At 36.5% G+C, this 27,160-nt stretch overlaps 1 protein-coding gene across 2 annotated transcripts in view; it reads left to right on the plus strand.

Annotated features, from left to right (window-relative positions):
• ZFYVE9 (zinc finger FYVE-type containing 9) overlaps positions 1-27,160 on the plus strand; it is a 64,059-nt gene that overhangs the window by 12,284 nt on the left and 24,615 nt on the right. Inside the window, exons 2-9 of one of the 2 annotated variants that reach the window (XM_030031912.2) lie at positions 4,232-4,336; positions 10,427-10,531; positions 11,320-13,397; positions 18,214-18,313; positions 22,016-22,192; positions 22,526-22,695; positions 24,045-24,168; positions 25,892-26,014. In XM_030031912.2, the coding sequence (XP_029887772.1) occupies positions 10,462-10,531; positions 11,320-13,397; positions 18,214-18,313; positions 22,016-22,192; positions 22,526-22,695; positions 24,045-24,168; positions 25,892-26,014 (2,842 nt within the window). In that variant the 5' untranslated portion in view covers positions 4,232-4,336; positions 10,427-10,461. The remainder of the gene's footprint in view (positions 1-4,231; positions 4,337-10,426; positions 10,532-11,319; positions 13,398-18,213; positions 18,314-22,015; positions 22,193-22,525; positions 22,696-24,044; positions 24,169-25,891; positions 26,015-27,160) is intronic. The other variant, XM_030031913.2, reaches the window with a different exon arrangement.

The following is a 27,160-nucleotide window of genomic DNA, read 5'->3' on the forward strand; positions in this document are numbered from 1 at the left end:
TCCATCTCTATTTGTTCAGTTGATTGGAAAAAAAAAGACAAACCATTGCAACATTGAAATAGTTTATCTTTTGTCAGCATTCATGGGTAGTGAGGTGGTACGAAGTGTTGTATTGCACAGAAATAGCCTGCCATGCCCCAGTCTACTCTTTGGTTAATTTACATTGGGTAGTAGGAACATCAGTGAATTATGGGAAATAAAACCAAAGGGTATTTGGTCATCTTGAGCTTTTGGTGCAGGAAAAGGATTAGCAGCAACTGTGTCTTGTTTATATTTGTTACATTTCATCTCTCGCTGCTGTTTATAGCATTTCTTATTAAATGGATTTATGGTGAATTTTAATGGGATTTTCTAATCCTGAACTGTTTCTTAGGTTATTTTTGAAAAATTCTGTTGTTATTTGCTGAGTCTCCTTTCATAAAAAAGATTTTTAAAAACAATTATTTTCTTTTTTTTTTTTTTCAGCTTGCATTGCATGGCTGCTGGTATAATTTATTAATAGAACAATTCGTGTTGAAATGTTTAATTTGGGGGCTAATCTGAAGTCCTTGCCATTGCAGGCATCTTCATGTGTGTGACAGATATTGCTACTGCTGTGTCACAAACATTTTATAACACCCACCCTTCCTTTTATTTGGCACACACTAGGTAGAAGGAGCCCTGTACTTTGTCTTTGTACAGAATTAATAAATGTTTGAGAGTCAATGTTGTGTTCAGGAAAGATAACAGCAATGGAGAATGAAGCTTGCTTTCATTCAGTTAGTATGGACATACACTGTCCATGTAGATTGTGGGTGCCGTTGTGACAGCGTATCCTGAGACAGGTTTGGAGGACTGCCTTTGTGGGAGGAGTGTTCCTGCGTAGTATGTAGTCTTTCTACTTACATTAATTCTTAAAAAATAATACAAACACACATTCATGTGAAACTTGACTGTAAGTTGCTGCTTCATTTGGGAGAGGTCAAGAAGGAACCATTATGAAGTGACAAAATTGTTGGGTGCATGGTAAAGTACCATTATTCCAAGCGTTTCATCACTTGAATGAAGAAATGCCATCTTTTCCACTTGTGAAGATTTAGCTTCCAGATTAACTGATCAGATAAAATATTTCATTTTGTATAACTGACGTGTGTCCTGAAACTTTCTACCTGTTTCCCCTCTTGCTTAAGTATGCTGTTTTCCTATTAATGTAAACCCCTGCTAATTTCTTGTTGTAGTTTTCATTCTTGCAAAGTTGAGACCTGAATACATCCCCTGTCTAGTCTCTCTGAATCTCCCATCTGATAGTTCCAGAGTGTAGACAATCTAGGAAGTTAAGATACCAGCATTGAAATCTGGGTTTGCATTTAAGATAATGCCTAGTTCAACTAATCTAGCAATAATGAAGTGCCTTAAAATGGCTGCAAATGTATTCCTGCCTACTCAAAGACATCTTCTCACTGGTAGTACATTATAGAGGATCTGTAGTGTAGTTAAGAGCTGGATCCTTGCCAGTAGATGGAAGCATTTTTTAGCATCTCTTCATGCTTTGAGCTTTTTCCGCATTTTTTTAACATAGTATCAAAATTGCTTCTTTTTCAGTCTCTTCCCATGTATTATAAGCTATTCCAATTTGTGCTGGTTCAGATTACTTCCATTTGATGTTGTAAACATTTTTTACATTCTTTTTTGTGGAAGATATTTCTAATTTTATATTTTTAGAGCTCTTTTCTTCTATTCTTCATCCTCTCTTTATTCTGGGCACATCTCTGCTTGTCAAATTTCTCTTCAATTTCTGTTTTGCTTTTGCAGTAATTGGCAGTCGCCCTCTTGGAGCTCCTGAGGGAAATCATACATGTAGGGTATAACCAAAGTAGCACCTGAGTGATACCACTGTAGGGCAGGAGACAGAAGAGTTCAGCCAACCATCAGCAGAAGAGATAAGAAACGGTGAAATGCTCAGAGTAAGCAAACTGGAACAGCAGAGACATTGGGCCTCCTTCATTTATAATGATCTTAGGTCTCAGTAGGCACATAATTTTTAGGTGGAAGTGTATGTATTTTTTTCAAGTGTGATGGAGCCCTTTTTTACCAGTGTGTATGATTTGTGAAAAACCTAATAATCACTAGGTTATACATTGTTGTGAATATTCTTGTCTCTCCTTTGTAGTTATTCTTTTTGTCCTTGATTTTTATTTTAATATAGTTCTTTTACATTAAATTCTTACTGGAAAATGAATTTGGCTCTTTTGTCAACTTGTTCATTTTTTCAGGAAATCCAACCTTGTAATTTACTTTTTAAAAATTGCTTTTTGTTTAAATATATTACATTCATATCTGTAAGCATGCTTTGATTTTTGCATTGATCTTTGTAAGGGGAAATGGCTGCCGAGAGTAAATGTTGAATTGTAAACAAAAAGCTCTAGGACCTCCAGGTAATATCTCTTCAAAACTTTCTTTGGAGACTGGTAGCGATTGATTGGATCTGTGTTCTTCTGCGTTGAATGGTTACGGACAAAAAAGTTATTACCTGGGAAGAATGGAACAAGGAAAGTGGATCAGAATAAAAACAATGAATAATAAAGCTGTACTGTTGCCCTGAATATCACTTGCCTAGAAGCCTTGTTGGCTTAGAGCACTGGTAACAGCACAGCACGTTTCAGCTATAGGTTGCTAGGTCTGATCCATTTCTGATTGGTAAAGATTGAAGTTTGTGGTTAATGTATGACCAACTTGTTCATGTGAAATGTGTTTGATGTTCATGATGCAGTTGACAGGCCTTGTCATAAATCACAAACAGAATTGTCATTAATTGATCTATCTTTTCAAAGGGGTCGTGGAAACAGAACCATTTTCTTCCACCTACAGACCGGGAGGGGACATGGTAGTGGTACAGATAACCTTGCCCCACTGCCACATGTACTTCACATCCCTTTGAAAGAGCTCATAATTCTGAAGGCTTTCAGTGGAATTAATTTTTCCCTCACCTCCATTTATGCATGCGTATAAAGCCTATCTGAAGAACCTTGTAATACAGTAATTTCTACTATTTGCCAAATATCCAAAATCCATCTTAGCTTATAGACTTAGAAATATAGATGGCATCAGAAATTTTACTTGCCTACAGGACTGGTTCTGTTGGCATACAAAGCTGTGGGATTTTATTCTGAGTTTGGAAACAGTACTACTAAGAATGCTACTGTTCAGTTCATTAGTTTCCTGGAATTATTACTGTAGCTTATTTCTGAAAAGAATAATAAACAACCCTGGGAAAATTGTAGTATAACACTGAATATCACTTTCACTCATGGAGAACTGATTTATTTTTTTTTTTAAGCTGTGTTCATTTTGCTGGAGTTTCAAGATTTTTTTTTCTAACATATGCTGCTGCTTCGTCAGAGCACTAATAAATATTTCAACTACCTAACAGGTCAAATACCAGAACCAGAAAACCTTAAAACATGAATTTAACTTAGCTCGCTCCTTGTTCTTTTTGCACTGTTCATCATAAACCAGTCTCTTTTTTCTTTGCTCATGGCTGTGTTGGATTTTTGAGCTATGTTGACTGTTAGGATGCAGCCTGTGAAAATGAGCACCTGATCTCTAGAAATGCTGTAGTTAGGAGAACAAGGCAGTTTCTTCTGAAGCCTTTTTTATTTGCTTGGGTTCTCCCTGCTATTGAAGGTTGATGCCATTGTGGTTTTTGAGAGAAGCAGCCTTTAGGAAACGAAGGGAACCTAAGACTGTAGGGGGAATAATTTGAAGACAAAACCAGTTGTTTAGCTGTAACAGAATCAGTGGGAAGCTGATGAATACAGTTTACAGAATTCAGAAGGCTGTGAATTTTTGTTGAGTATCAAAGCTACTAGCTCTTTATTTTTGGAAGGCCTATTGGAGTGTAGTATAATTAACTTCAGAGGCTAGTTTTATAAATTGTTACAGTCAAGGTCATCAGGAATACAAGGACAGTTGGAGTTGCTGCCTCATTCTGTGGGTTTACAGTTAAATGAAGAATAATAGTAGGTAGGTAGCAATGTGGTTTTTATTAGCAATTTTTTTCACCAGAATATTGGAGTGCTATAGTGGCATAGTGCATAGATCCCTGAATTTAAAGCTGTAAGTGAATCCAAATCATTTGAAGGCTTGCAGCATTTGCCAAATGTGCCCGTGCTAGCTGCAGTCATGTGTTGAAAAAACATGGTTTGTGGCAGAATTACCAATCATAAAATACGTGTTTATATTTTCTTTCTAGGATCAAGTAGAACACACTGATTCAGCAGAACTGGCTGGTTGTGCTGCAGTCATCATGAGTAGGCACAGGGTCATTCGTTTCTTAACATATGTATAAGAGAAAAAGGTAAGAGGCAAGTTCTGCTCTAGAATATAATGGCTCAGGGATATGTACTTGAAATGCATGTATTTTTATGTATGCTTATGGGTATATATTTATATACATACACCTCTCTATATGGATATATATCTTATATAGAATATGATGGAGTATTTTTAGCATTTTGTTGTTTTGGTTTTTATTGAGAGTAATTGCCTTGTTTTAGAGCAAAGATGTGTCTTATTTTGTTTGGGGAACAGTGGGAAGTGGGCAAAGTCTTCCTCAGTCTGTGCTGTAGGCAGATCTCATCAGTTAAAAATACAGCTATTGCTGAACTCACTGAACAAACTGTTCATTACAGCTAAGGTGCTTGACTTCTTCCTCCCAGGGGCAAATAATACAAAGATCACTAAAGGGAGCTGGAACAATATGTGGACTTGACCATTGTTTCTTGGGGTTGAAGGAAGTCCTTAGGAGCACTAGATCTAATAAATTCATCTGTCCAGGTGATATGTAATTCCATGTTGTCATGCTATGGGAAAATGACATTTTCTGGATGTCTGATTTTTATCAGGCTGAATGAGCAATGTTTGGTTTCAGTTTGATCATGCCCCTTGTGACTTTCATCTTAGGAGTCTTTCATATATATTTTTTTATGAGGACTATAAGAAACTACTTTACTATTTTGTTTAGTAAGAGTTTACTGAAATGTGTATGTTCACAGTTTCATATTGAAAGGGTAGTCTACACAGGACAGCATGATAAAAAGTCCTTTTATCAGGACTTTTTATCAGGACATGAGATCTTATTCTGGTTCTTTACATACTCTCTGATTTTTAGGCCTTTGCTATGAGGCTAATAGTTGTATGTTGGTATTATTTCCTTTTGGTGCATTTTTGATGATAGTGTTTTAATGTGATTGTGTGCTGGTCATCCACTGTTAGAGTCAAGAAAATTTGAAAGACTTTAGACTGTCAGCTCCAGTGGTGAAAAAATCTTGAGGGTAATTTAGGATGTGCAGTGCAGAAGATCATGGGTTACATAATTCCTGTCATAGAGACCAAAACAAATACGAGTCTTGCCACTTTGCAGGTATAACAAAAGGCCTATCTCTTTGTATAGTTCATTTCCCAAGAAGAAGCTGGCATGTGGGATATCTGAGCTGTCTTGAGATGCAATCTCCAAGGTTAAGCCTGTTCAGAATACCATCTAATTTTAAGGAAGACTTTTCTGTCCTTTATTTTTGTCTCCTTCCCTCCCCACTAATCAATTAAAGTTTGTCTTATGTCTAAATGCTATGATGACTAGGATAGTAATTCTGGATACATAAGGCACAGACATTCTGGTACAATGCACCTTTGTATTTAGACATTAGGGGGGAGGGTAGAATAAAACATAAATTCTTAAGTTTTAGAGATGAAGATGATGATAAGTCCATGCTGTTGTATGAAGAAATTGATAAGTAAAACACAGAGTTTTTGAATTGCGCATGATCTGTGATCCAACAGGAGCTTGAAAATAATCTGATTGACAGGCTGCATGTTTTCATTAGCTTTTTGCCATGGAAGACATGAGATAACTCTGCAATGGGTAACAAGTGATCTTGGGTTCTGGGTTTACTGTACCAGTGGATGGTAGCCATTGTATTTTTTTTTTTTTTTTTTTTTTTTTTTTTTTGGATACAGAATTAAAAAAAAAAACCAAAAACTTTAATTTTTTTTTTTCCCCTAGAATTAGTCTTTTCTGCCAAATCATTGCATGGAGGACTGTATTTTTGAAAAAAACATCTTATGCTTTTCACTGGGTTGGTGATTTAGATCTCCTTTTCCTTGCACTGGCACAATATCCTCTTCTTCATATTGTTCATCTCAGTATATACTAATTTAGGAAGTGTCTCCTTTTGGGCAGCATACAGCTAAAATTGCCATTGAAATTTCTTCCTGATTTGCTTATGTTTTTATTCTCACTTTTCCAGAGTTTAAGTTGTGTGTTTGCTTGTCAGCTTCTCTCCATGCCATGGCTTGGAATAGTCGAGGAACGCTAAAGAGTTTCAAAGCTATCAAGGATCCTTTAAAAATGTCATTTTAACCTTTATACTAGGAGGAAGTTTGGGACTAGAGTAATTCTAAAACTGTTCCAAACTTTTATAGTGGTACCTGTGAGTTACAATCAAAGTTTCCAAAGACCTGTAAAGGAATATGTTTCTTTTTATTTATGTTGGATATTTCATAAAAATATTCAAAATAAAATTAAATTCTACCTGATTATTATAGCATGCTGTGTTAGAGCATTTTGCGTTTTCTGTTTTGATCTTGGGTTGCTGGCTATGCAGAGTTGAAGTATTAGATCTCAAACTGGCAAAAACATGAGTTGCTGACAATGTATTGGTCAAGAAGCATTGCGGGTATCTGTCAGGAACATGAGTACTCGTCCTCCTTTTCTGTCAGGAAAAGGGCAGTAAGGACTTTTGTGGGTTTGGCAGTGTGTTTTGCCCTTGGACAGAAACTTCTGGGAAAGCTTGGGGAGGCTTGTTGTGTTCTTAATAATAATAATAATAACAACAATTTTAGACAGTAGACCTGAAGATTTGCAGCTGACCTTTTCTGAGAAATACCTGCACGCGTAGACAATGAGATCTCATTTAGAGTGGCTGTCAGCTTAGTGATTATGAGTTTAAATATAAAAGATTCTCCATGTATCCTGGTACATCAGTAAGTGAAATAACAGTAATAATGTAAAAGGTCTTTCCTCTCTTCAGTTTGGACTATGAGCATCCATCAGTCTGGATTTTGGCACATTGCATGTTTGTGCACCAGTATTTGAGCTTCAGAATTCATATGGTTACATGTATTTGTTTACACGTAGTTCTCTCTACTTAGAAGTTTTAAAAATATAGAAAAAATCCCTCTGTCCTATTGGAGCAAATATAAACTCACAAATATTAGATATTTAATATTAGATAATATGGATGTTAATAAAATAATAATTTCACAGAGATGCTTTGAAGTATTAACCCCATTAATATTGTAAGGGGATAGGAACAAAATTCTAAGTCTTCTTTATAAGCCCTTGTTATTGTTAAAAATGCGGTCTCTTAAGTCTGAATATTTGTATTTTTCTAATGTTATAAAATCACACTTAATATAAAATTTAAAAGCCAAACCCTGACTGAAATAAATAAAAATTATTATATTATGAACTTCTAACACTGCTTGCTTTGGTTAGGCATATCTTGTTCCTGATTTGTATGACAATGAAAAAACAGCTAATATAGGACTAAATTTAGGAAATGTTATATTCTTAGGCTTATATTCTACTTACTCCAGTATGCATAAATTTGAGTTAGTACTGAAGTAATTTTATCAGGCTTTCAGTCGGGTTTTGAAGTTGTATGAATGGTCAGGTCTGAATTTTTCTAAGCATTTGAAAGTTATACAGAATCAAAATGCAGTCGTCCAAAGAGTTACTTAAAACCATGTTTTCAGCAACTATATAATCAGCATAGCATTCCTTCCCCATCAACTTGCTTGTCAGTAATCGTTATCTTCTCTAAAATAAGCAAAACAAAAAAAACCAATGCATGTAGCCTATTTCTTTGGGGCCACCCATACTGCAGAGTGTGTGTTTATGTCCTAGTGAATGCCTTGCCCTTTTTGACTACGAAAGTGCATGGAAATCTGAGTGTGGTGGCTTCAGACAGCACAACAGTTTGACTCTTGAACACAAAAATTTTGTATGACACTTTCCAGTCTTGCAGTGCTTTACTGACAAATACTCTTTGTATCATTGACCTTAGTAGTAGGACTTTGCCTAGGAAAAATTATTCACATCTTCATCAATTGTTTGCTAGACTGGAATGTTATCATTATGATGTAAATTAAATACATTATAAATGGATGTGAAATTGTATGGTATTTTGTACAAAACAGTATTACTATAGTGAGTTAATTTTGGTTGATGTTTAGAACTCTGAATGGAAAAAAAAAATTCAAGTGAAATATTCATTGGGACAGATTCTAAGTAGTTTTTCAATATTTGATATTTACCGAGCTGGTAAAGATGCTTCCTATTAAGGAGTTGAAATGAGGTGGAGATAAAAGTGCAAGAGAACCTCCAAACTCTTGCAGTTGGATGTAGTTTGAATGAATTTAGTATTTTTATGTCTAAGGAGAAGCATCTGCTTTTAAAATTATTTTGGTTTAATTGAAATGTGTGTAGTAAATGTAATTGTTTCAGTTAAAATGGTATTAAAGATTTTTAACACAATGACTTGGTAGGCAGACTGGATAACTCAGGAGGACCTTACAGTAGGTATCTAAGGGATCAAAAGAGTACACCCTGTCACAGTTAGAGATCAGAACCTGGCTTTTGGTAGAGAATGTAAAGTGTTGAGCTTTTTTAGACTTCTGAAATGCAACCTTTGATCAAGGTGGCCAGCTTTTCCATTGCTTATGTTATAATCTTTGCATCTTTGTATAGTAAATGATATGGCCAATCATCTATTTTCCTTGCAGAAGGAGTTAATCTGAAATCCCAGAACAGAGGACAAATCTGGGAGTTTGTAAGGTGACAAGTCTAGTTTATCTCTGAATTTCTTTGCAAAATGGTCTTTTTTGGGTGATGCTTATTGCAATTTCTAAGTTGCCATTACACTAACTTTCTTTAAAATTGGCTTTTGTATACATCTTTAAAACATGATTTAATCTGATTATATTAAATAGCAATGTATTTATGTTGTAACATGATCATCTTTTAAAAACATCGTGTGTCGAATTTGAGGTCAACCTTAAAAACTTGAACTCTGCGTTTTGTGGTATTTTAATGCATGATCTTTTTGTACCAATAACCTAATCGTAGCTGTTGCCCACAATAAATACAAAACAGTATTTAATGTTGTAGTAATTGAAATAAAACTGGTTGATGTTTTCCTCAAATCCAGATACTATGGGAGTAATGTTAAAGTAAAGTATAGTTTTAAATTGGAAACTTCCTCTGACGTGTTTCTTGTGTCTGTTGTATCTCTAGCGTAAAAGAGCAGGTTTTTAATTGAGCTGGAGTCTAGCTGTCAGGTCTAACACTGTTTCTTACTGCAAAACAAGGTTCTCACCCTCTCCTCCTCCATTTCCTTATTTCACAACATTGAAAGCCAACTCTGAAGAGAATAAGGCTGTTCTGGATGATGTTCAGAGAACAGATCAAATCAAGGTCTCTCTTTATGGTATATAGGTTATGGCACACATTTCTCAGTGAAAAAGTCTTTGCTGGTAGTGAATGTTTTTAAAAAATGAATCAAGGCGTCTTGTTGCTACAAGACTTTGGTACCAAGACAACCATATTCCTACTGTTAGGGTGAAAAATTACTTATTATGTGAAGTTGTAGAAAGTTATTTAATGACTTAAGCTTGGTTTATTGTGGTTTGTTTTTTTTTCTTCCATTTCTCCCTTGTCATTTTCCTTTCTAGCCTGAGAGTATTGTCTTTTGATGAGACTATTTACTTCTGTGCATTTTGCTAGATTTCCAGTGACTGCCTTTCAGGGAAACAGGGATTATTAAAGCAGGCATTTTAGAGCTAGCATGATTCAAGTAACATCCATTAAGTCCTTTAACAACTTCTACAAGTATGAATCTTTGAAGCATCTCTGGGAAATGAGGAGTGACACGGAATACTGCTAGCCTAGTATACATTAAAAAATCAGAAGCGCAGAGAGTTTAAACTACTTGTTCAAAGCCATATGAGCTAATTGGTGGTAGCATGGAACTGAAGGCCAGATCTTCAGATTGTTAGCTGGCCTTCTGGTTCTCTAGACTGCTATGTTCTGACTGGTGTTGGAGCAGTTTTGCTCTTACCATTATGGTGAGCCTGATGGTTAGACACATTAATGTGGGAGACTGGAGGTAATAAAATCCAAAGCAAGTTTGGGGAGGTTGTTAATCTGAATTAAGCAAGTTAAGCACACAAATAATTTTTATTCCTGGAAAATACTTTTCATTTATGCATGTAATGTATGTAAAATTTGATTTACAAAGGACTTCTTTTCCCCTTAAATCAGGGCAATATGTAGTGGAACACTACTGACTGAAGCTTAAGTATCTGATTGTAATTTGTTCTCTGGCAGGTTCAGACAAGAATCTGGTGGTCTTTCCCTGACAAATGGAGAACTATTTCCAAGCAGAGGCATATAACCTCGATAAGGTTTTAGATGAATTTGAGCAAAACGAAGGTGAGTCATTTTGAACAAGATAGTAGGTGCACATTAGATGTATTCTACAGAGAACACCATTGAAGAGGGAGAGATCTGTGATACCCTTTTTGGTTTTGAGTTGCAAATTAATCTCAGAACTTGCAAAAAACATCTGCTAATTTTGCATGGTGTGTCTTTAGTATTTGTTAGTAGCATTCTCTTCTGTTTCCATTCATCTTGTTTACTTTTTTAAAATTTCTCACTCTTTTAATAGCAAATCTTCTGTACACTTTTTAAAGAAACATTTTGTGAAGCTTAATCTTGGTGGCAATATTTTAATCATTTATTTTAAACAAATCAGGCAAACCTTATTTTAAGCTTCTTTTGCAGTTTTGGGAGTCTCAAGCATAGAAATGTTTTATTAGGTCACATAAATCATATAATGAGAGTTATCATATTTGAAGTATTAAATTTTTTGCTTAGCCTAATTGCTACTTCCCTCCTGTCAAGGATGTTGAACATTTTATGGGAGTGGGAATCTCTCTAGGCATTTCTAGCTGTCTAAAGTATATTAATCAATTAAAGTTGCTTGTGCAAATTCAACCTGATACTAATTGGTGTAGCTCTAAACTTCTTAAGTTCCAGAAACATTATGCAATTACACTACTAATGGTTGATCAAGGATGTTAGTTATGGCAGAAGTGTTTTACTGTTGTGCCCATATTTGAACATCTCTACTTTTATATTTGGGGCATTCTAATGCAACAGTTAATAAAACCTGTAGCTTTAATATAAGAGTAATTTCTCTTATTTAAACACTTTTTCAGATGCCGCTGTTTCACCTACACTATTGGGTGCAAAGTGGAATCAGATTCTAGATCCGCCTTCTCGTCGTCTGTCATTTAACCCGACTGTGGCCAATGTTAATGAAGCTACAACTCCTAATGAATGTCAACAGAGATTAAAGTCTTTCTCCTTGTCTCATTCAGTGACCACACCAACAGGAGGAGGGGATCACTGTGCTAATGGAAAGGATTTTAGCACAAGCCCAGAGACCCCAGTCATGTGGATTGATGATCAGGCAGCAGCAGACGATCAATTGATTAAAAGGAATAGTAATCGGGATGATCAGTGTAACACTGTGGAAACAGGAGAAAAGAAATGTGGAAATACAGCTTGCTTGCCAGAGGAGAAAAATGTACTAGTGGTGGCAGTCATGCATAACTGTGACAGAAGAACACTACAAAGTGGCGATTTGCTGGATTGTAAAAATTACAACAGTCAGTCCCTAATGGACACTATTAGCTTTACACTGGATAATGAAAACCGACAGAGTGATCAGTTTAGTGTTACTGTAAATGGATCCACGGAAAAAGATACAGATACAGAAAAGCAAGTAAATAGGCTGTGCACTGAAGATGACTCTATAAGTAATTTGATTAATGCTTCATCTGAAAGCCTGACTGTTGCATGCCCCTCCTCTCGATTAAAGGATGATTTTAATATGAGTAAAGATGCGATGTTTTCAGAAGCTACAACTGCAGGGATTAATGCAGTGACTCTTTTACAGAGACCAGTTGATGGTACCATTAAAATGCAAGAAAACTGTGTATCAGTTGAAAATTTTACTAGTAAAGCCATTCCTCAGAGAACGGATCTAGAAGCTAAAAAGTCGTCTTCTGGTTCAAGTAATGGAAGCTTAGTTGTAGAACAGGAAACAACCCAACAGTTACAGTCTAGGCTACCTGGGCTCACCGAAACTTGTCAACCTAACATGGCTGGAAGTGGCAATTATAAGGAACGCATTGTAGAACATTTTGCCCCTGAGGATGTTAGTGCCACTGAAAGCGAAGCCATTGAATGTGATAAAAATCTTGGCACAACGGAATTGCTCAGCATGGCAGAGTGTTACCCTGAGTCTCAGGAGATGACTAATTGGGAACTGACAAAGTTGAATGAGATGAGTAATAAGCAAACTCTGGGAGAGAATGAAAGACTTTTGCAGACGAAACAGCCTGATGATGCATGTAGTAATAGTAAAGAAGGTGGAGATGGGATGATGGAGGCAGGCATACACTTAAAAGGGACTGGTATAGATGAGCTTGAAGGGTCCAGTCTCTCTGATGTGATGGCTACATCAGCAAGCTCTCTGTCTAATGGTTGTGATTCCTATGGAATGCAGAACCCAGTTGTTACTCATGTTCCCAAGTCTTTACCTTCCAAGGAAGACTCAGTAACAGAGGAAAAGGAGATAGAGGAGAGCAAGTCAGAATGTTACACTAATGTTTATGAACAGAGAGGAAATGAGACCACAGAAGGGAGCGGTCTTATTTTAAACAGCACTGGTGACCACATAAAGAAAAATTATTTACATAATCTTTGTAGTCAGGTTTCATCCATGCAAGGGCAAACTTCACCAAAACCAGTGACTAATCTGCAATCTATCAGTGTTCCTTTTGGTGGTGCAAGACCTAAACAACCTACAAATCTTAAACTGCAGATTCCGAAGCCATTATCGGACCACTTACAAAATGACCTTGTTCCCCCAAATTGTGGAGGTAATAGTAAAAACAAAAATGTCTTTGGTAAAACACAGTTAGGGGATACAACAGATGCATTTCCTGGTGAAACATCTTCAAATGCCTCTGTTACTGATACTAATGGGGAACATTTGGAAGAGTATGAATCTGGAGTCTCTACTAGTCCGTGCCTTGCAGTAGCCCCAGATAGTCCAGATAATGATCTCAGAGCTGGTCAGTTTGGAGCTCCAGCCAGAAAGCCTTTTACGACTTTGGGTGAGGTGGCTCCAGTTTGGGTTCCAGATTCTCAAGCACCAAACTGTATGAAATGTGAGGCCAGATTTACATTCACCAAAAGAAGGCATCATTGCAGAGCTTGTGGGAAGGTAAGTTCGTATTTTGTGAGTAAGCTCAAAGCACGCTTTTTTTTCCTGTTACTGCAGAAGATCAAATCAGAGGACTTCCTCAGCCACTGGCTATAGTTACCTGTGATATCTCTGCCTAAAAAGCTGTGTTTGATTTGTGAAGGAAAAAAAGGAGTTTCTAAGCTCTAATCTATTTAGGGTTCTAATAGAGAATAACTAATTGTTATTTATAACTGAAAGAATTATTAGCCTGTATGAGCAGTGTATTTGTTGATTGCAATAATCAACATCATTGGATTCATGTCGAACTGTGATAAAATGGCTAAGAGCAGGAAACTAGTTTGCTGAAATTACTGCATGAATAATCCCATTAAAGATACTGAAACTTACTGATGTGAATTGGAAGTGTGCTGTTGAATTGCTGGTGTTCCTGCTGGTTTAGATCGCTGATCAGCTCTTGTTCTTTTAAGTCTTATTTACTAACTTTTCTCATAGTGCTTACGTTATTTTAAAGAACATACATTTGCTCCTGGGAAAAAATATAGTAAATTATCTGTAGCTTAATGTATGTATACATGGTGAGAAATTTTGTAATGAAGACAACTAAAACATAATTTCTGTATCATTTTGTGCTGTGTGAGAAATGTTTTATTGTTGACTTTTTTGAAGTTATATATATGTGCCATCTAGGTCAACACAAATTCTTATGTGGCCAGTTTATGGTAAATGATTAGCTTGTAAAGTATTTCCAAATATCTTGTTACTGAAATACAAGTCAGTGGCACCTGGGGAGTAGGAACTTAGGAAAAAATATGATGATTCAAAAGCAGTAAACTAACACTCTTGTCAAGTAGATATTAATGAATATTTTTAAGATGAAAAGAAATACTAAAACCCACTAAAAACTAGAGTAAAAGTAACTTTGTTTCACTTAAGCCCCATCCAAATGTTTCTGAAGTTGATTTTCTCAAAGACTTCCTGACTGCTATGGGCGATATCCTATGGGCTACCAGAAGAGTGCAGGGAAGCAGAATGACCTGAACAAAGGACCTAAAAGAAGCAAATATATCTGGAAATCTCAAACCCTTATGCCACCTGTTTCTGGAAGCAGTATAGCAGAAAACCCAGGCTTGCTCCTCTGTAATGGACTACGTACATGTCCCATTTGTCCCTTTAGTAACCAAAATGCATAGCACTCAGTCTCTTCACTGCAACACCAGATAAATAGATTTTATTAAAATTTGATTTTGAGACATGCTGAAAAATCTTTCCCAGGACACTTTTAAAAGCTAAGCAGATGTTCACTGTGCACTGGTCCAGGATTTCCAGTTGCTTGCTTCTGCCCATCCTCTTGCAGGTTGGTTGCAGTGGAAGTCCTGATGTGGAGCTAGTAACCACAGGCGATGAATAAGTATCATATGAGGTACATGCCTACTTTTTGTGTACCTTTTGGTTAATATCAAAGGGCTCAATCTTTTTCTCATTGCAGTTAAGGAGAATCTGTAAGGCACATAAGTTAAAGGAATGTCCATTGTTTTAGCTTTGATACATTAACTTATACTGTCAGTTACATAGGTCATTCTTTTGTTTTTTATGAGTTTAACAAATATAACTACAATTTTCATTTACAGTAATGTTTTCTACTTATTTTTGTGTTTTAAACAAGTTCATTGCTTAGATTTAATTACTTTCCTGTAATGACTGAAGCGCTGAATTGCACAAATGAGAAGCAGAAGATGAAAATATGTATTAAAAAATGGATAAAACATGCACAGATAGAGCAAGGCCAAAAAATGTAGTGTGGTTTTTTGGTGGGTTGTTTTTTGTTTCTTTTGGTTTTTTTTAAAGTACTGAAGACAAGCCTTGAGAAGACCAACCAGCATTGTTTTGGGTGATATGTGGGGAATGGATAAAATAAAAGGTCCCTCTGCTCTGTAGACAAACTTGTTTCTCAGATGTGAAGAATACATCACATATTAGTATTTAGTATTCTCAGAGTGTTAGAATAATCCTCAGAATGGCTTATTTCTAGAAGCTTTTGTTAGCTGATGTTGTCTGAGCCAAATTTGCACACGTGCAGTCAAAAGATGTGGCAGAAAATTCTGTTATTTCATGCCTTCATATGTTATTTTCTCTAAAAAAAAAAAGCACTCATTAATAAAAGCTAAGAATCAGTATAGGTCAAATAATACTAAGCACTTACTGCAAATTTCTTTACAACACTTAATTCCTGTAATGATTCTGCGATGAAAGAGACCAAAGGCTTTGACAGGCAAGCTCTGATGAATCTAGCTGTAGTGGCTTTAGATATAGGTATTCTCAGCTGTCTACTCTTGCTTTCTGGTTAAGATAACCAACCCCAAAGGAAGTCATGTTGACCATGTGCCTGTGGTATAGCTAACTACTGAATCACAGTGATGCTTCAGCTGTTTCTATTAAATGTCTGAATCTGACTTAAAGAACTGGGGAGATAGTGTCTTCAGCTCTTGCAATTAATTATTTCTAGGGGAGGTCATGGGACTGAATATTTTTGAACACAAGCTCTAGCACAATAGTTTCTTTTTAAGCTTTATTAGCATCATGACAAATCATTGTAGTGGGGTGAATGTATCTGTTTCATTTGGGAATGAAAATTGCATTTAAAAATAGTTGAGTGGCACCTGGGAAGTCTGTCTCAGTTTTTAATTTCAGGATAATAATTGCAAAATTGATGGAAGATATGAACCTCAGAGGAGTGGTAGAAAGTAATACAGTAAATTTTGAATTAAAATTAAGAACCTGAAGAATCTATCTGAACACATTCATAAATTTTATCTTACGTATTTATGTATTTTCTATTGTCAGAGGAAACAATCATCCTTGATATGAAAACCAGAAAATTTGTATGTCATCTTTTTACTGACAACCAAACCCATATTTTTCCCACTAAAATACAAAAAAATCACCAACCCCCCCTAGCAACTAATGCATTAACAACTCCCAGTGAACCTGCAAATCCTACTAACATAAAAACTTGCTTTGACACTGCTACGTTATTTTTTTATAGCATGATATGCTGAGATAATGACTTGGCGATTGTTAACAAGAAGACTGAATTGTCAGTTTTGCTGGATTGTGTTCTTCCTCTGCATTACTGCTGTTAGAAGGCTGATGCAGCCTAAGAGAGGAGGTGTAGATGTTCTGTCATTGCTTCTATTTTCTCTTTTAAGATTTAAATCGTTGCACTTGGGAGCTTTGCTGAATGCACAATGTGGTGTTTGATAAAGGGTCCCAAATTAGATATTAATTTGTGTTGGTCCTTCATTTATGGTTGAAGACATTGATTTTTCCATGTTCAATACTGAACTTTTGACTGGAAGTTTCTCCCAGAGAACTGAAATGATGTCAAATGTCTCTAAAATATGCTGTGATGTTGTTATTAATATTCCCTAGAATGCTTGTAAATTGGGTTAAGGTGTAAATGCAGAAATTTTTAAAGTACATTTGCTTTTTTTTTAAAAAAAAAAGGTTTTCACATGTGTGGAAGGGTTTTTATTTTTTGCATGAAAATGGCAGTGTATACACACTTATATTTTGTTTCTGAAATGTTTAAGTTGACAAAATTAGGAAACATTAAAACTGGTTGAAATGAGACAGGGTGAGCTCTTCTTTCTTCACGTTCGATTTTCAGCTCTCGTGGTGAACTCAAAGCTTATTTTATATGTGCTTATTTTAAACTTGCCACTAAAAGACTGCAAAAGTAACAGGCTGCAAAGTAGTTGTAATTTGGTGTGATATTTAACTTGGTTGAAATTTAGTTAGGCTTACATATATTTACATATGAGAATCCTGTGTGGTTTCTTGTCTATGTTACAGAAATACTGCTGTTGAAGTGATGATGGAATAATTTTTTGTGTTAAGAAAGCATTGCAGATCATAGTAATGCATAGTGAATTGTAGATATAATATCCACCTGTAATTAAAATTTGAAATTCTCTCTTGATATCTGAACTTGTTTGTTAGGTAGCTGCTGCTGTTTCTAGATTTCCTGAGTGTGACATTACCTTTCTGCATGAAATAGGTGTTCATCAGTATCTTCACGTCACCAGAAAAATAACCCTGAGGAAATACTGTTCTTTTAAATAAAGAAAATATTGTTATTTAAAACAAATAAGAAATCATTAGGGCACCCTGATTTGTCTGTTCTGCAGGATTTTGAGATTGCAGTTGCTATTGTAGGATCATATCTGCATGCAAGTGTTTGTTTTGGTGCGCAAGCCATGCTCATGTTTTATGGTTTTGCTTGTCTGGAGGAAGCCTCAAGACTCTTTCCTGCCCAGGACTGGGGAGTTGTTAGACCTGGTTCAGGTGAGAAGCGCTAGCAATGCAACTGCATCTCCACATCAGGTTGTCCTCCCAGGGATTTTGTACCTGGTCCCCCCTTAGCAGCCAGTGTGCGTAAAATGCAGTTCCTGATTTCTCTCTAGTGTTGTGATGGCATAGCATTTGTAATCATGTAAATATGAGCTTTTTAAAAATTAAAAATAATTCTTTATTATAATATAATTATAATTTATTAACCCATTATCATTTATGCCAATCATATTTTAAAAACACGACAGTGCAGTATCAAGAGGACAACATGCATTTATGTGTTCCACATAATACTGCTTCATCAGGATTAGTAGGAAAGGCACCCTGGGCAGGTATTAGTCACTGTGGCTTTAATGGGGAAAATACTGATAATTTACCTCCTTATTTTGCATGTCTAGAGCTTTACAGATATTCTCTTGTCCGAATTCATCAGCTCATAACACATTTTTGGACAACACTGAAGTTGTTTCCCCTTTGGTTCCAGGTTTTTTGCGCAGCATGCTGTAGCCTGAAGTGCAAGTTGCTGTACATGGATCGAAAGGAAGCTAGAGTGTGTGTAATCTGCCATTCAGTACTAATGAATGGTAAGTGGAAAGAGAATCTGAGATGCAGCACTTCACTGGCTTTGTGTTGAGTTGCAGTGATGCTATTTTAAAAAAAAAAAATCAAAATACTTTATTTGTATGGGTAAGTATTCTCAAACAGCAAAGGCCCTTGAGAGATCAGTGTGGAATCCCCGTGGAGCATGGGGATTCCCAAACTAAATACGATTAACAAAAGGCAAAAGCTGGTAAGGTTGCAACGAGTTTGAAAGCTTTCGTTTGTGAGTGCTATACCAGGATTGCAGAAACTGTGATTTTTGGTGGTTTGTTGTTTTTTTTAATTCAGGAGCCTACTCTCTGTCCTTTGATGCCTGAGTAGATAACCTGTTACACTTTTGTATGGGATGCCAAAGAGAAGAGTAATGCAGTTGTGCCTCTTCTAGGTATGCACTATAGGAAATTCAGAAAGTAGTATTTATCCACAAATTAATCCAACTCTTCTTCCCCCTTAACTCCTTGGTGCTAGAGTAGGAGGTCTTGTCTAAAAACTTGTTCACAAATGTGGACAACTGAGTTTGGATTATTGCTTTGGGCACATTACTGGAGAGTCTGTCAAACCCAGGATGGTGCTGTGGCTAAAAGCCTGATATGAACATGGGACATATGAGAGAGGTCACAAGTAGTTATGAAGTTAATAAGTAGAACAAACAAGAAGTTGTATTACCTCTGCTTGGTGTAAGGAAAATTGTGTTTGGTTTTGACCAAAGGGCCATGGAATCTATTTTGTATTTTGTCCTTTATAGTATTAACACTTCTCATATGTGGTCTAAATATGGGCAAACACAGAGTATTCTTCCCGCTGTATCTTGAGGCCTCTGAAAATTTCAAGAACTTCCTGCTCCAGCAGTTACCTTTGGGTGATTACGCTGTCCAATTGACTTACGTCCATGACGCCGAGACAGCTGTTGCTGAAAGACTAAATGTTCAGGTTTTATGTCTTGAATTGGGAAGGTAGAAAAATTGGATTAGATTGAGAGAGGATCCATGTGAGTGCTTAAATCATCAGATAACCTGTCTCATCATGAGAAATACCGGGCACTTTGTCTTTGGTTTATTAATGGAAAGGTGAATAGGTGACTTGATCTCAGGGTATAAATATATATCTGGATAACTGAAACTTGATGACAAAAGTTACTTCAATTGTAGAGGAAGGTCTGACAGGTGCACTCTTACATGTAGTAGGTAGAATGAGAAGTCAGACAAATTCAGGTTCTAAATGCAAACTTTTAACCATTAGGATAACTAACTATCCTGAAAATTATTGAACAGTTATCATGGAATCTCCATTGCTGCAAATGTTTAGTTAAACTTTGGAGACTTTGGTAAAAGATTGCTGCTGTAGTTTCAGCCAAGAATTAGTTAGGAAAATTCTGTTTTATGTCAGCATTCAGACAAGGTAATTTTGGTGGTATCTTTACATGTTACTGTATAGTAGATTATTTGGGCTGCTGTTTTCAGAAAGATCTGTGAATTGGTTGAGCATCTAACTATGCTTAGAAGCTCATAGCTTTATTTTTTTCTCCAAAGAATTTCCATATTGTGCAGGTTCAGTTGAAAGTAACTGACTGCTTAGTCTTGAGATGAGCATCCAAAATTAGTAGATAATTTCTGTTATTAAACAGGAATAATTTTTTTCTGTTTCAAAAAGATTAAAGATTAATCAGTGTGCAGTGATAGGTTTTAATTATTAATAATTCTTTACTGTAGGCCAAATGTGTAAGGTGACAGGATATTGTAGGTTGTAATATCTAGAAATTAAAACCGAGCCCTGATGATGACATTGAAGGTGTGCTAAAATGTTACATGTTGAGATGGAGAAATTAACACGTTTCAAGGTGTACAAGAACAAGGAATTACATATATACCTGGCAAAAGACAGCTGGCTCCTTTTGGTGGTGAGTAGGATTTGTTTTCATCTGGGGGAAGGGAAGAATCTGAAAATATTTCAGTTGAAACCAGAAGTGTTCTTGTAAAAAGGCATAATAAAATTGATCATATTATAATGATTTCCTTTTAAAAGCCTTTCTGTCCTGTTGCCAGGATGGATACGCATTAATGGCAGCGAACAGTGACACCACTGCTTGGTTTATTACAGGGGGAGTGCTGTCTGCATGCTTAGGTGTACTTGCCCAGGGCTACCTCTCTTTTTCTATCCCTGCTGCAGTGCTTTGTGATGATGCTTTTGGTTACTGGTTAGTTAACCTGTAGCCTGATCATATCTGATCACTCCTGATCCTTGCAGTTTCTTTGTCAGTACAGGTGGTGTTTTTTTCCCACTCAGTGCAGCAGGTTAAGCATTGGTCTTTGCACAGTCTTGGAACCAGGGGTAGGAATCACACTTTAAAAGTAATTATTTGATTTGGTTGCTCAGAATCTGGATTGTGTTTCACTGGGGTGTGGGGAGAGGGTTGTGTGTTTTCTGACACTTTTCCATAGCCAGGCTATGCGTTTAATTGTATTTTCAATTGGTAGATATGCTGAGTTGGCAGTTCACTTGAGTTAGCGAGGGCTTTAAAAATATTCTTTTACCATGCTATGACCTTTCTAGTAAAGGCATGCTAGAGATGTAACTTTTCTTTGTGCCTTTTTAACACTTCCTTCTTTCAGGACCTATAGTCTAAATTAATACAGAATTGCTGTTAAAAAAATACTTCAATTTAATTAATCTTCTCAGATGGAAATGTCAATACCTTTTCCATTGGCAGGCATTTCACTCTGTTGGTTTTGCAGGTTGATGGGAGGAAGTAGGAGGCATTTATGTTCTGTTGTGTTCTGTTTGGGTTGTTTTGGTCTTGTTATTTTCACCTTGGTTTTCTGACAATTCATAGCCAAAGGAACCCAAAGATGTACGTGATTTATTCAGGCTTTATAGCTGCTCTGAGAGCTTAGGTGGCATGATATTTATGCCTGACTAGAGGAATGCATTTATTTGTAACATAGTAATATGGCTGAAGGTGCAAGCACACATATGAATTTTCTGGTACCTTGCATAGCTACAAGCCTTCCTCACAGATGAAAAAGTAGTAGTACTGTGGAGATACAGTCTGTTTCGCTAGGTAGAGAAGAGATTTCCTTGCGATGGATCTTGTTGACAAAGAAGTTTTATGTGTTACTGTTTGGGCAATTGAATTAAGGCAGAAGTCATGCCTTCAGAATTAATAGCATAAGGGTTTTTTTATAGTCACGAATATCAGTGGTTGATCTGTACTGATCTGCCCTGGATATAAAGAAATGCAAGGTATTTTTTCTCATGTACAAAAGATAAATCTGCTCAAGTGTCCTATAGGTTATAAAACATTTGTAATAGGAATGTCCATCTGTCCATACAGTGTGATAAATATACATATATGTAAGAATTGAGTGTTTTCAGTTAAATCTTTGAAGAGAAAACAAAACGAAGCATGAGGAACTAAGCATCATTCAGGTCAAAGTGTATTGTTACAATTTTCAGAAAATATTTCTATATGAACTGATACTTTTATTGCACAGGACCAGTGCTATTTCTCCTCCTGTTATGGATTTTCTTGCTTAATTACAGTCTCCTGGGCTTTTAAATAAAGGAGGAGGGATGGTCTTTGGAAGGTGGCAGGGTCCATACATACTGTAGCTGGGAAATGACACAGTGTTTTGGACTGTTAGATACCTTCCTCTGTGTTCATATTTCTTATTCTTTGTTTGCTTTAGCTCAAGCCTGGGAGAACATGATGAGTGCCTCAAGCCAGAGTCCTAACCCTAACAATCCCGCTGAATACTGTTCTACTATCCCTCCTTTGCAGCAGGCTCAGGCCTCCGGTGCCCTGAGCTCTCCACCTCCCACTGTCATGGTACCTGTGGGAGTTTTAAAGCATCCTGGAGCAGAAGGTAAGAGTACTTCTTTTTTCTTTCAGTTTACCTGTAGTAAGAATTCAGAAAGAATATCTGCACTTCATCCATTCCAAATATGCTAGCTAATGCCAGTGGTGATATTCCTGCCCTCAGTAGGGACAGGAGGTTTTTAAGAACAAGTAAGCTATTCTCAGCAGATGTGTTTATACATGATGCTGCTACAGGGAATGCACTAGACGGTGTCTTAAGTCCCTTCCAGTCCACGTTTCTCTATTTATTATTTTTTTCCGTTTTTCTCTTCTGTACTCAAATTTTCCAGTCAATGTTGCTGTAAGATCTTAAATCCTATTTTTTTTATGTTCTCTCTAGTGGCTCAACCTAGAGAACAAAGGCGTGTTTGGTTTGCTGATGGGATATTACCCAATGGAGAAGTTGCCGATGCAGCAAAACTGACAGTGGCTGGGACAACTTCCACAGGAACCTTAGCAGTGTCGCATGATCCATCGAAGCCCGTGACCAACAACACTTTATCAGCAGAAGTAAGGAACTGTTATGCTATTCACTGCTCAAAATACCATGCTTGCTTTGGTCATGAATAGTGTATTAGCTTCCGTGGTGATTTTGGTAAGACATCTAGGAAGTCTGTTGAGGCTTGTCTTGGTGTGTTGTATAGCAAGTGTCCTCACTTATTTTAATGTTTGCAGAGTGCTGAAACAGCCATATATTTTGAACTGAAATGAACTATTATGGGGCAGAGCATTGAGCAATGTTTGAAGTCTGTGTGCTAGGTGGCTTCCAAGAGTTTGGGTGTACAGCCTGTGTATGAAGGATATTTGTGTAATGCATGTTTTAAAAAAGCTGAGTCATGGTCAGTAAGGAGTTTGAAACAATAAAATTGTCACAGCACGAAGCAGAAAAATACTTTGTTTGACACTTCTCATAAAATGATGTGTGCAGGTGTCGTGGTTTAACCCAAGCCAGCAACTAAGCCCCGTACAGCCGCTCTCACTTCTCCCCCCTCCCAGTGGGATGGGGGAGAGAATCAGAGAAAAAAAGTAAAACTCTTGGGTTGAGATAAGAACAGTTTAATAGCTAAACTAAACTAAAATATAACAACAACAATGGTAATGAAAAGGAATATAACAAAAATAGAGAAATTAGACTCAAGAGAAGAAAAATGATGCACATTGCAATTGCTCACCACCTGCTGACCGGTGCCCAAGCAGTGATACGCCGCTCCCAGCCAACTCCCCCCAGTTTATATACTGAGCATGACATTCTATGGTATGGAATATCCCTTGGGCTAGTTCAAGTCAGCTGTCTTGGCTCTGCTTCCTCCCAGCTTCTTGTACACCTGCTTGCTGGCAGAGCATGGGAAACTGAAAAATCCTTAATTTAGGATAAACGCTACTTAGCAACAACTAAAACATCAGTGTGTTATCAACATTATTCTCACGCTAAATCCAAAACACACTGTACCAGTTAGTAGGAGGAAAATTAACTCTATCCCAGCTGAAACCAGGACAGCAGGAAAGTGCAGATATAATCTCATAATGTTAAGTCCACCATAGCCCACGTGAGTGGAATTGAGACTTTGCAAAAAGTTCAGATGGGCATAGGTGCATTGAGATTTTGTAAAGAAACGGGCATGTGTGATGCTAGAGAAGGGAGATGCAGTCTCTGTTTAAGCAGGCTTTTTAGTAATAGATCACATACAGGAGTCATCACATGATCACTGTTGTTAAAAAGCCAAATTACTTGGTGCTTCTGGTTCTCCAGCAGACACAGGCTCCTTCACCCAAATTTAGTAATCTAGTCAGCCAGCTTTTACGTTTTTATCATTGTTACTTTTGTAATGTTGTCCTTTCTCATTGTTTGCTTCTTGTAGACTGATAATGCTTCTGTATTCTCGGGAAATATAACTCAGGTTGGCAGTCCTGTTGGCAGTGCAATGAATCTAATTCCTGAAGATGGTCTTCCTCCAATTCTCATCTCCACTGGAGTAAAAGGAGGTGAGGGTATGATTTGGCACCTAACTTTTATGCTTACCAGTTGCAATTAACCTAATAGTTACTGTGTTTATTTTAAAAATAAAATGCTGGCAATATGCTGAATATTTGAAGAAATTCACAGTAAGTACTCACGGCTAAATGTTGTGACACTCATTTGCACCATTGATTCTTATTAGCATCTAGGAAGAACCCGGTCTTGCGATGAAATTACTGTAAGAAGTAAAACACAAAGCAAAAAGAAAATTAACTTCAGTCCAGAAATATGTGCTAATTTCTTCACTAATCGGACTGTGGGGAATGTTTCACACAGAGATACATTTTAATTAGCCTTATGAATATTCATGCTTCCCTTCTCTGAAATTCTCTTGGAACATCCGCTCTGTCTGAGGCATCCCTGAGCACTGCATTCAACAGCACTATTGCACATCTTGGGCCACAGTGAAGCTTTTAGTAATTGTGATGTCCCCTTCCAGAGTATCCAAATGGAGGAGGATACAGAAAATTAAAAACTAATTTTTAAAAGACTGAAAAGAAGTATATGTATTTGTTTATCTGGCAATTGCTTTCCATGGTCTTGATTCATGACATCCTTTAATACATTCCTGGGATTAACTTATTTTTTCATCTTGGATTTTTTTATTCCTATTAAATATTTTGCTGATAGAGTGCATTTCTAATGTTAAACTGGAAGTAACCTTTTTTTGCAGGATAGTGTCAAAACCAAAATGTGAGCAGCATTTAATTTCAAAACAAATCTGTTCCATCCTGTGTTAGCTGTTTGTATGGGTGCCTGATTATTCAGTTTCCTCCACAAAAAAGGGGTGAAACTACAATATGCTTTTCAGCTTTTATATAGATAACCTCACATAAATTGTATTTTGTATGCGAAGTTGATGTTGTTTCATATGCTGTCACATACTGGATTTTCTTTGCAGCATTTTACTTCTGATATTCTAATTCTATTTTAAAAGATTCCAAAAGCGTTTTTCACGTTAGAAAGCAAAATTACCTTTTTTTCTTGTTAATTTTAGCTGGAAAGGTAATACATGTCTTTCAAAATCTGTTTTCATCAGTGTAACTATTGTTTATGAAAGCTTAAATGCAGAGTAGATTATAATCACATGGATGAAAAATTGCTAGTCATCTGGGTCTAATCATAGAGGGACTCTACAGATATCTTTGAAGTTTCGTGTTGGGATCCATTTTACACTGGATTTAGAGCTTCTATGACTTATAAAAAAATGTTTTATATAGTGTTCCCCTCTGTTATCTTCCTAGTAGCTATTGCACAGAAAGTGTAAATTATGTGACATAGGGATAGACTATGTGTTGGTGTTTGTAGTTCAGGATTGATGCTCTTGTGCTTTACTGTCATATAAATAACAATTGTTAACTTCTCTGTCATTTGGGATTTCAGTTGACACCATGACACATTTCTCAATTTGATTTTCATTTTCTCCTCCAGTTGATACTGAAAAAAAGTTGATTTATGAAACAAGCTGTACCTTTGTAAAAGATGTTCAGGGGTTATGCACATAAATGCTATTGAAGTTTGAAAATACCAGCCTAGGAAACAATCAATCAAACCAGCAATACTTAAATAAGTTTTTTTTAAAAGGTCAAAAAAGCAAAAAGCGTCAGAATCAGGGTTATCTGATTATAATGTAGACTACTGTACCAGTAAGTTTAGACTTCACTGTGTGTTTACTTGTTTCTTTCATAGACTATGCTGTAGAAGAGAGACCTTCTCAGATCTCCGTCATGCAGCAGCTGGAGGATGGTGGCCCTGACCCTCTTGTATTTGTTTTAAATGCTAATTTGTTGTCCATGGTAAAAATAGTAAATTGTAAGTTTTTATTATTAAATAAGGCTTGGGGTGTGAGCGGGGAAATGTTGTTTATATTATTAGTAGGAACAACAGCATTTTTATTTGGTAGGATAGTCTCTGAAAATGTGCATGGATTGAAAACTTTGTACTTAGCCATATTAAGTTAAATTACAAAAGTCTCTTTTCCAGTGATTTAGACAAAAATACAGATAATTTTGTGTAGAAAATATAAACTAGACTGATAGAGCCTCCAGTGTCAGGTTTGGAGATCAACGTCTCCTTCCAACTTGGTAGGGTAAAGTATTTCATCACTTGTTCTTCCTTTGGTTGCTTAACTCATTTTCCTGTCATCCCATTCTGGAAAAAGCAGATAGGATCCCATAGTAATATGCAGGTTCCGTTCCACTGTGCACCTCTTCTATCCTTTTTTATACTGTGCGTGTGTGCATGTGTTGAGGGAGGGAGGAATGAATGGGGAGGCATATGGATGGCTTCTCATGTTAGTACCTCAGTTGATCTCTGCTGGATAAGAAAACGTTATTTGAGAAATTGAGAAGGACAGTTTTGCAGTAAAATGTATTGGTTCTGTGAAAAGTTCATACAATAAATTAAGATGTTGTTTATAAACCTTTCAGCATCTGGTTAGATAGAAGTACAATTTTTTACATATCTATAAAAAAGTCATTAGTATGCATATATATACACATATTAGATGAAAGATTTTATTTCAATAATTTAGTATTCTTAACAAATGAATTGTGAAGCTTAGAGCATGTGTCATCGCTAACATTCATGTGAAGCAGAACAACACAGTGACACCTCATGAAAACACCTGACATCCAGCTATCTATCTTAAGAGAGAGGTATCACTGTCTGAAACTGGTTTAGCTGTCAGGATCAGGATATGCACGGCCAACAGCCTGGCCTTTTCCCAGGTTCCTTTGTTCCCATTTAAATTCTGTCCTTTAATTTGGGTACAGAAACTGCTAAAGTCTGCTCTGTGGTGTTAATCCCAAGATCTGACGGGGAGCTATAATGCTCTGGCTCTTCCTTAGCTGTAAACTGGGAATTATTGAGCTGCTTTTGTTTTGGATGTGCTTGCTTGCAAGGTAACAGATTTAGAACCTAATTTGTCTGTGTGACAGATATCACAACAAAACATGC

Source organism: Aquila chrysaetos, chromosome 12, assembly GCF_900496995.4.
Source record: "Aquila chrysaetos chrysaetos chromosome 12, bAquChr1.4, whole genome shotgun sequence".
NCBI lineage: Eukaryota > Metazoa > Chordata > Aves > Accipitriformes > Accipitridae > Aquila > Aquila chrysaetos.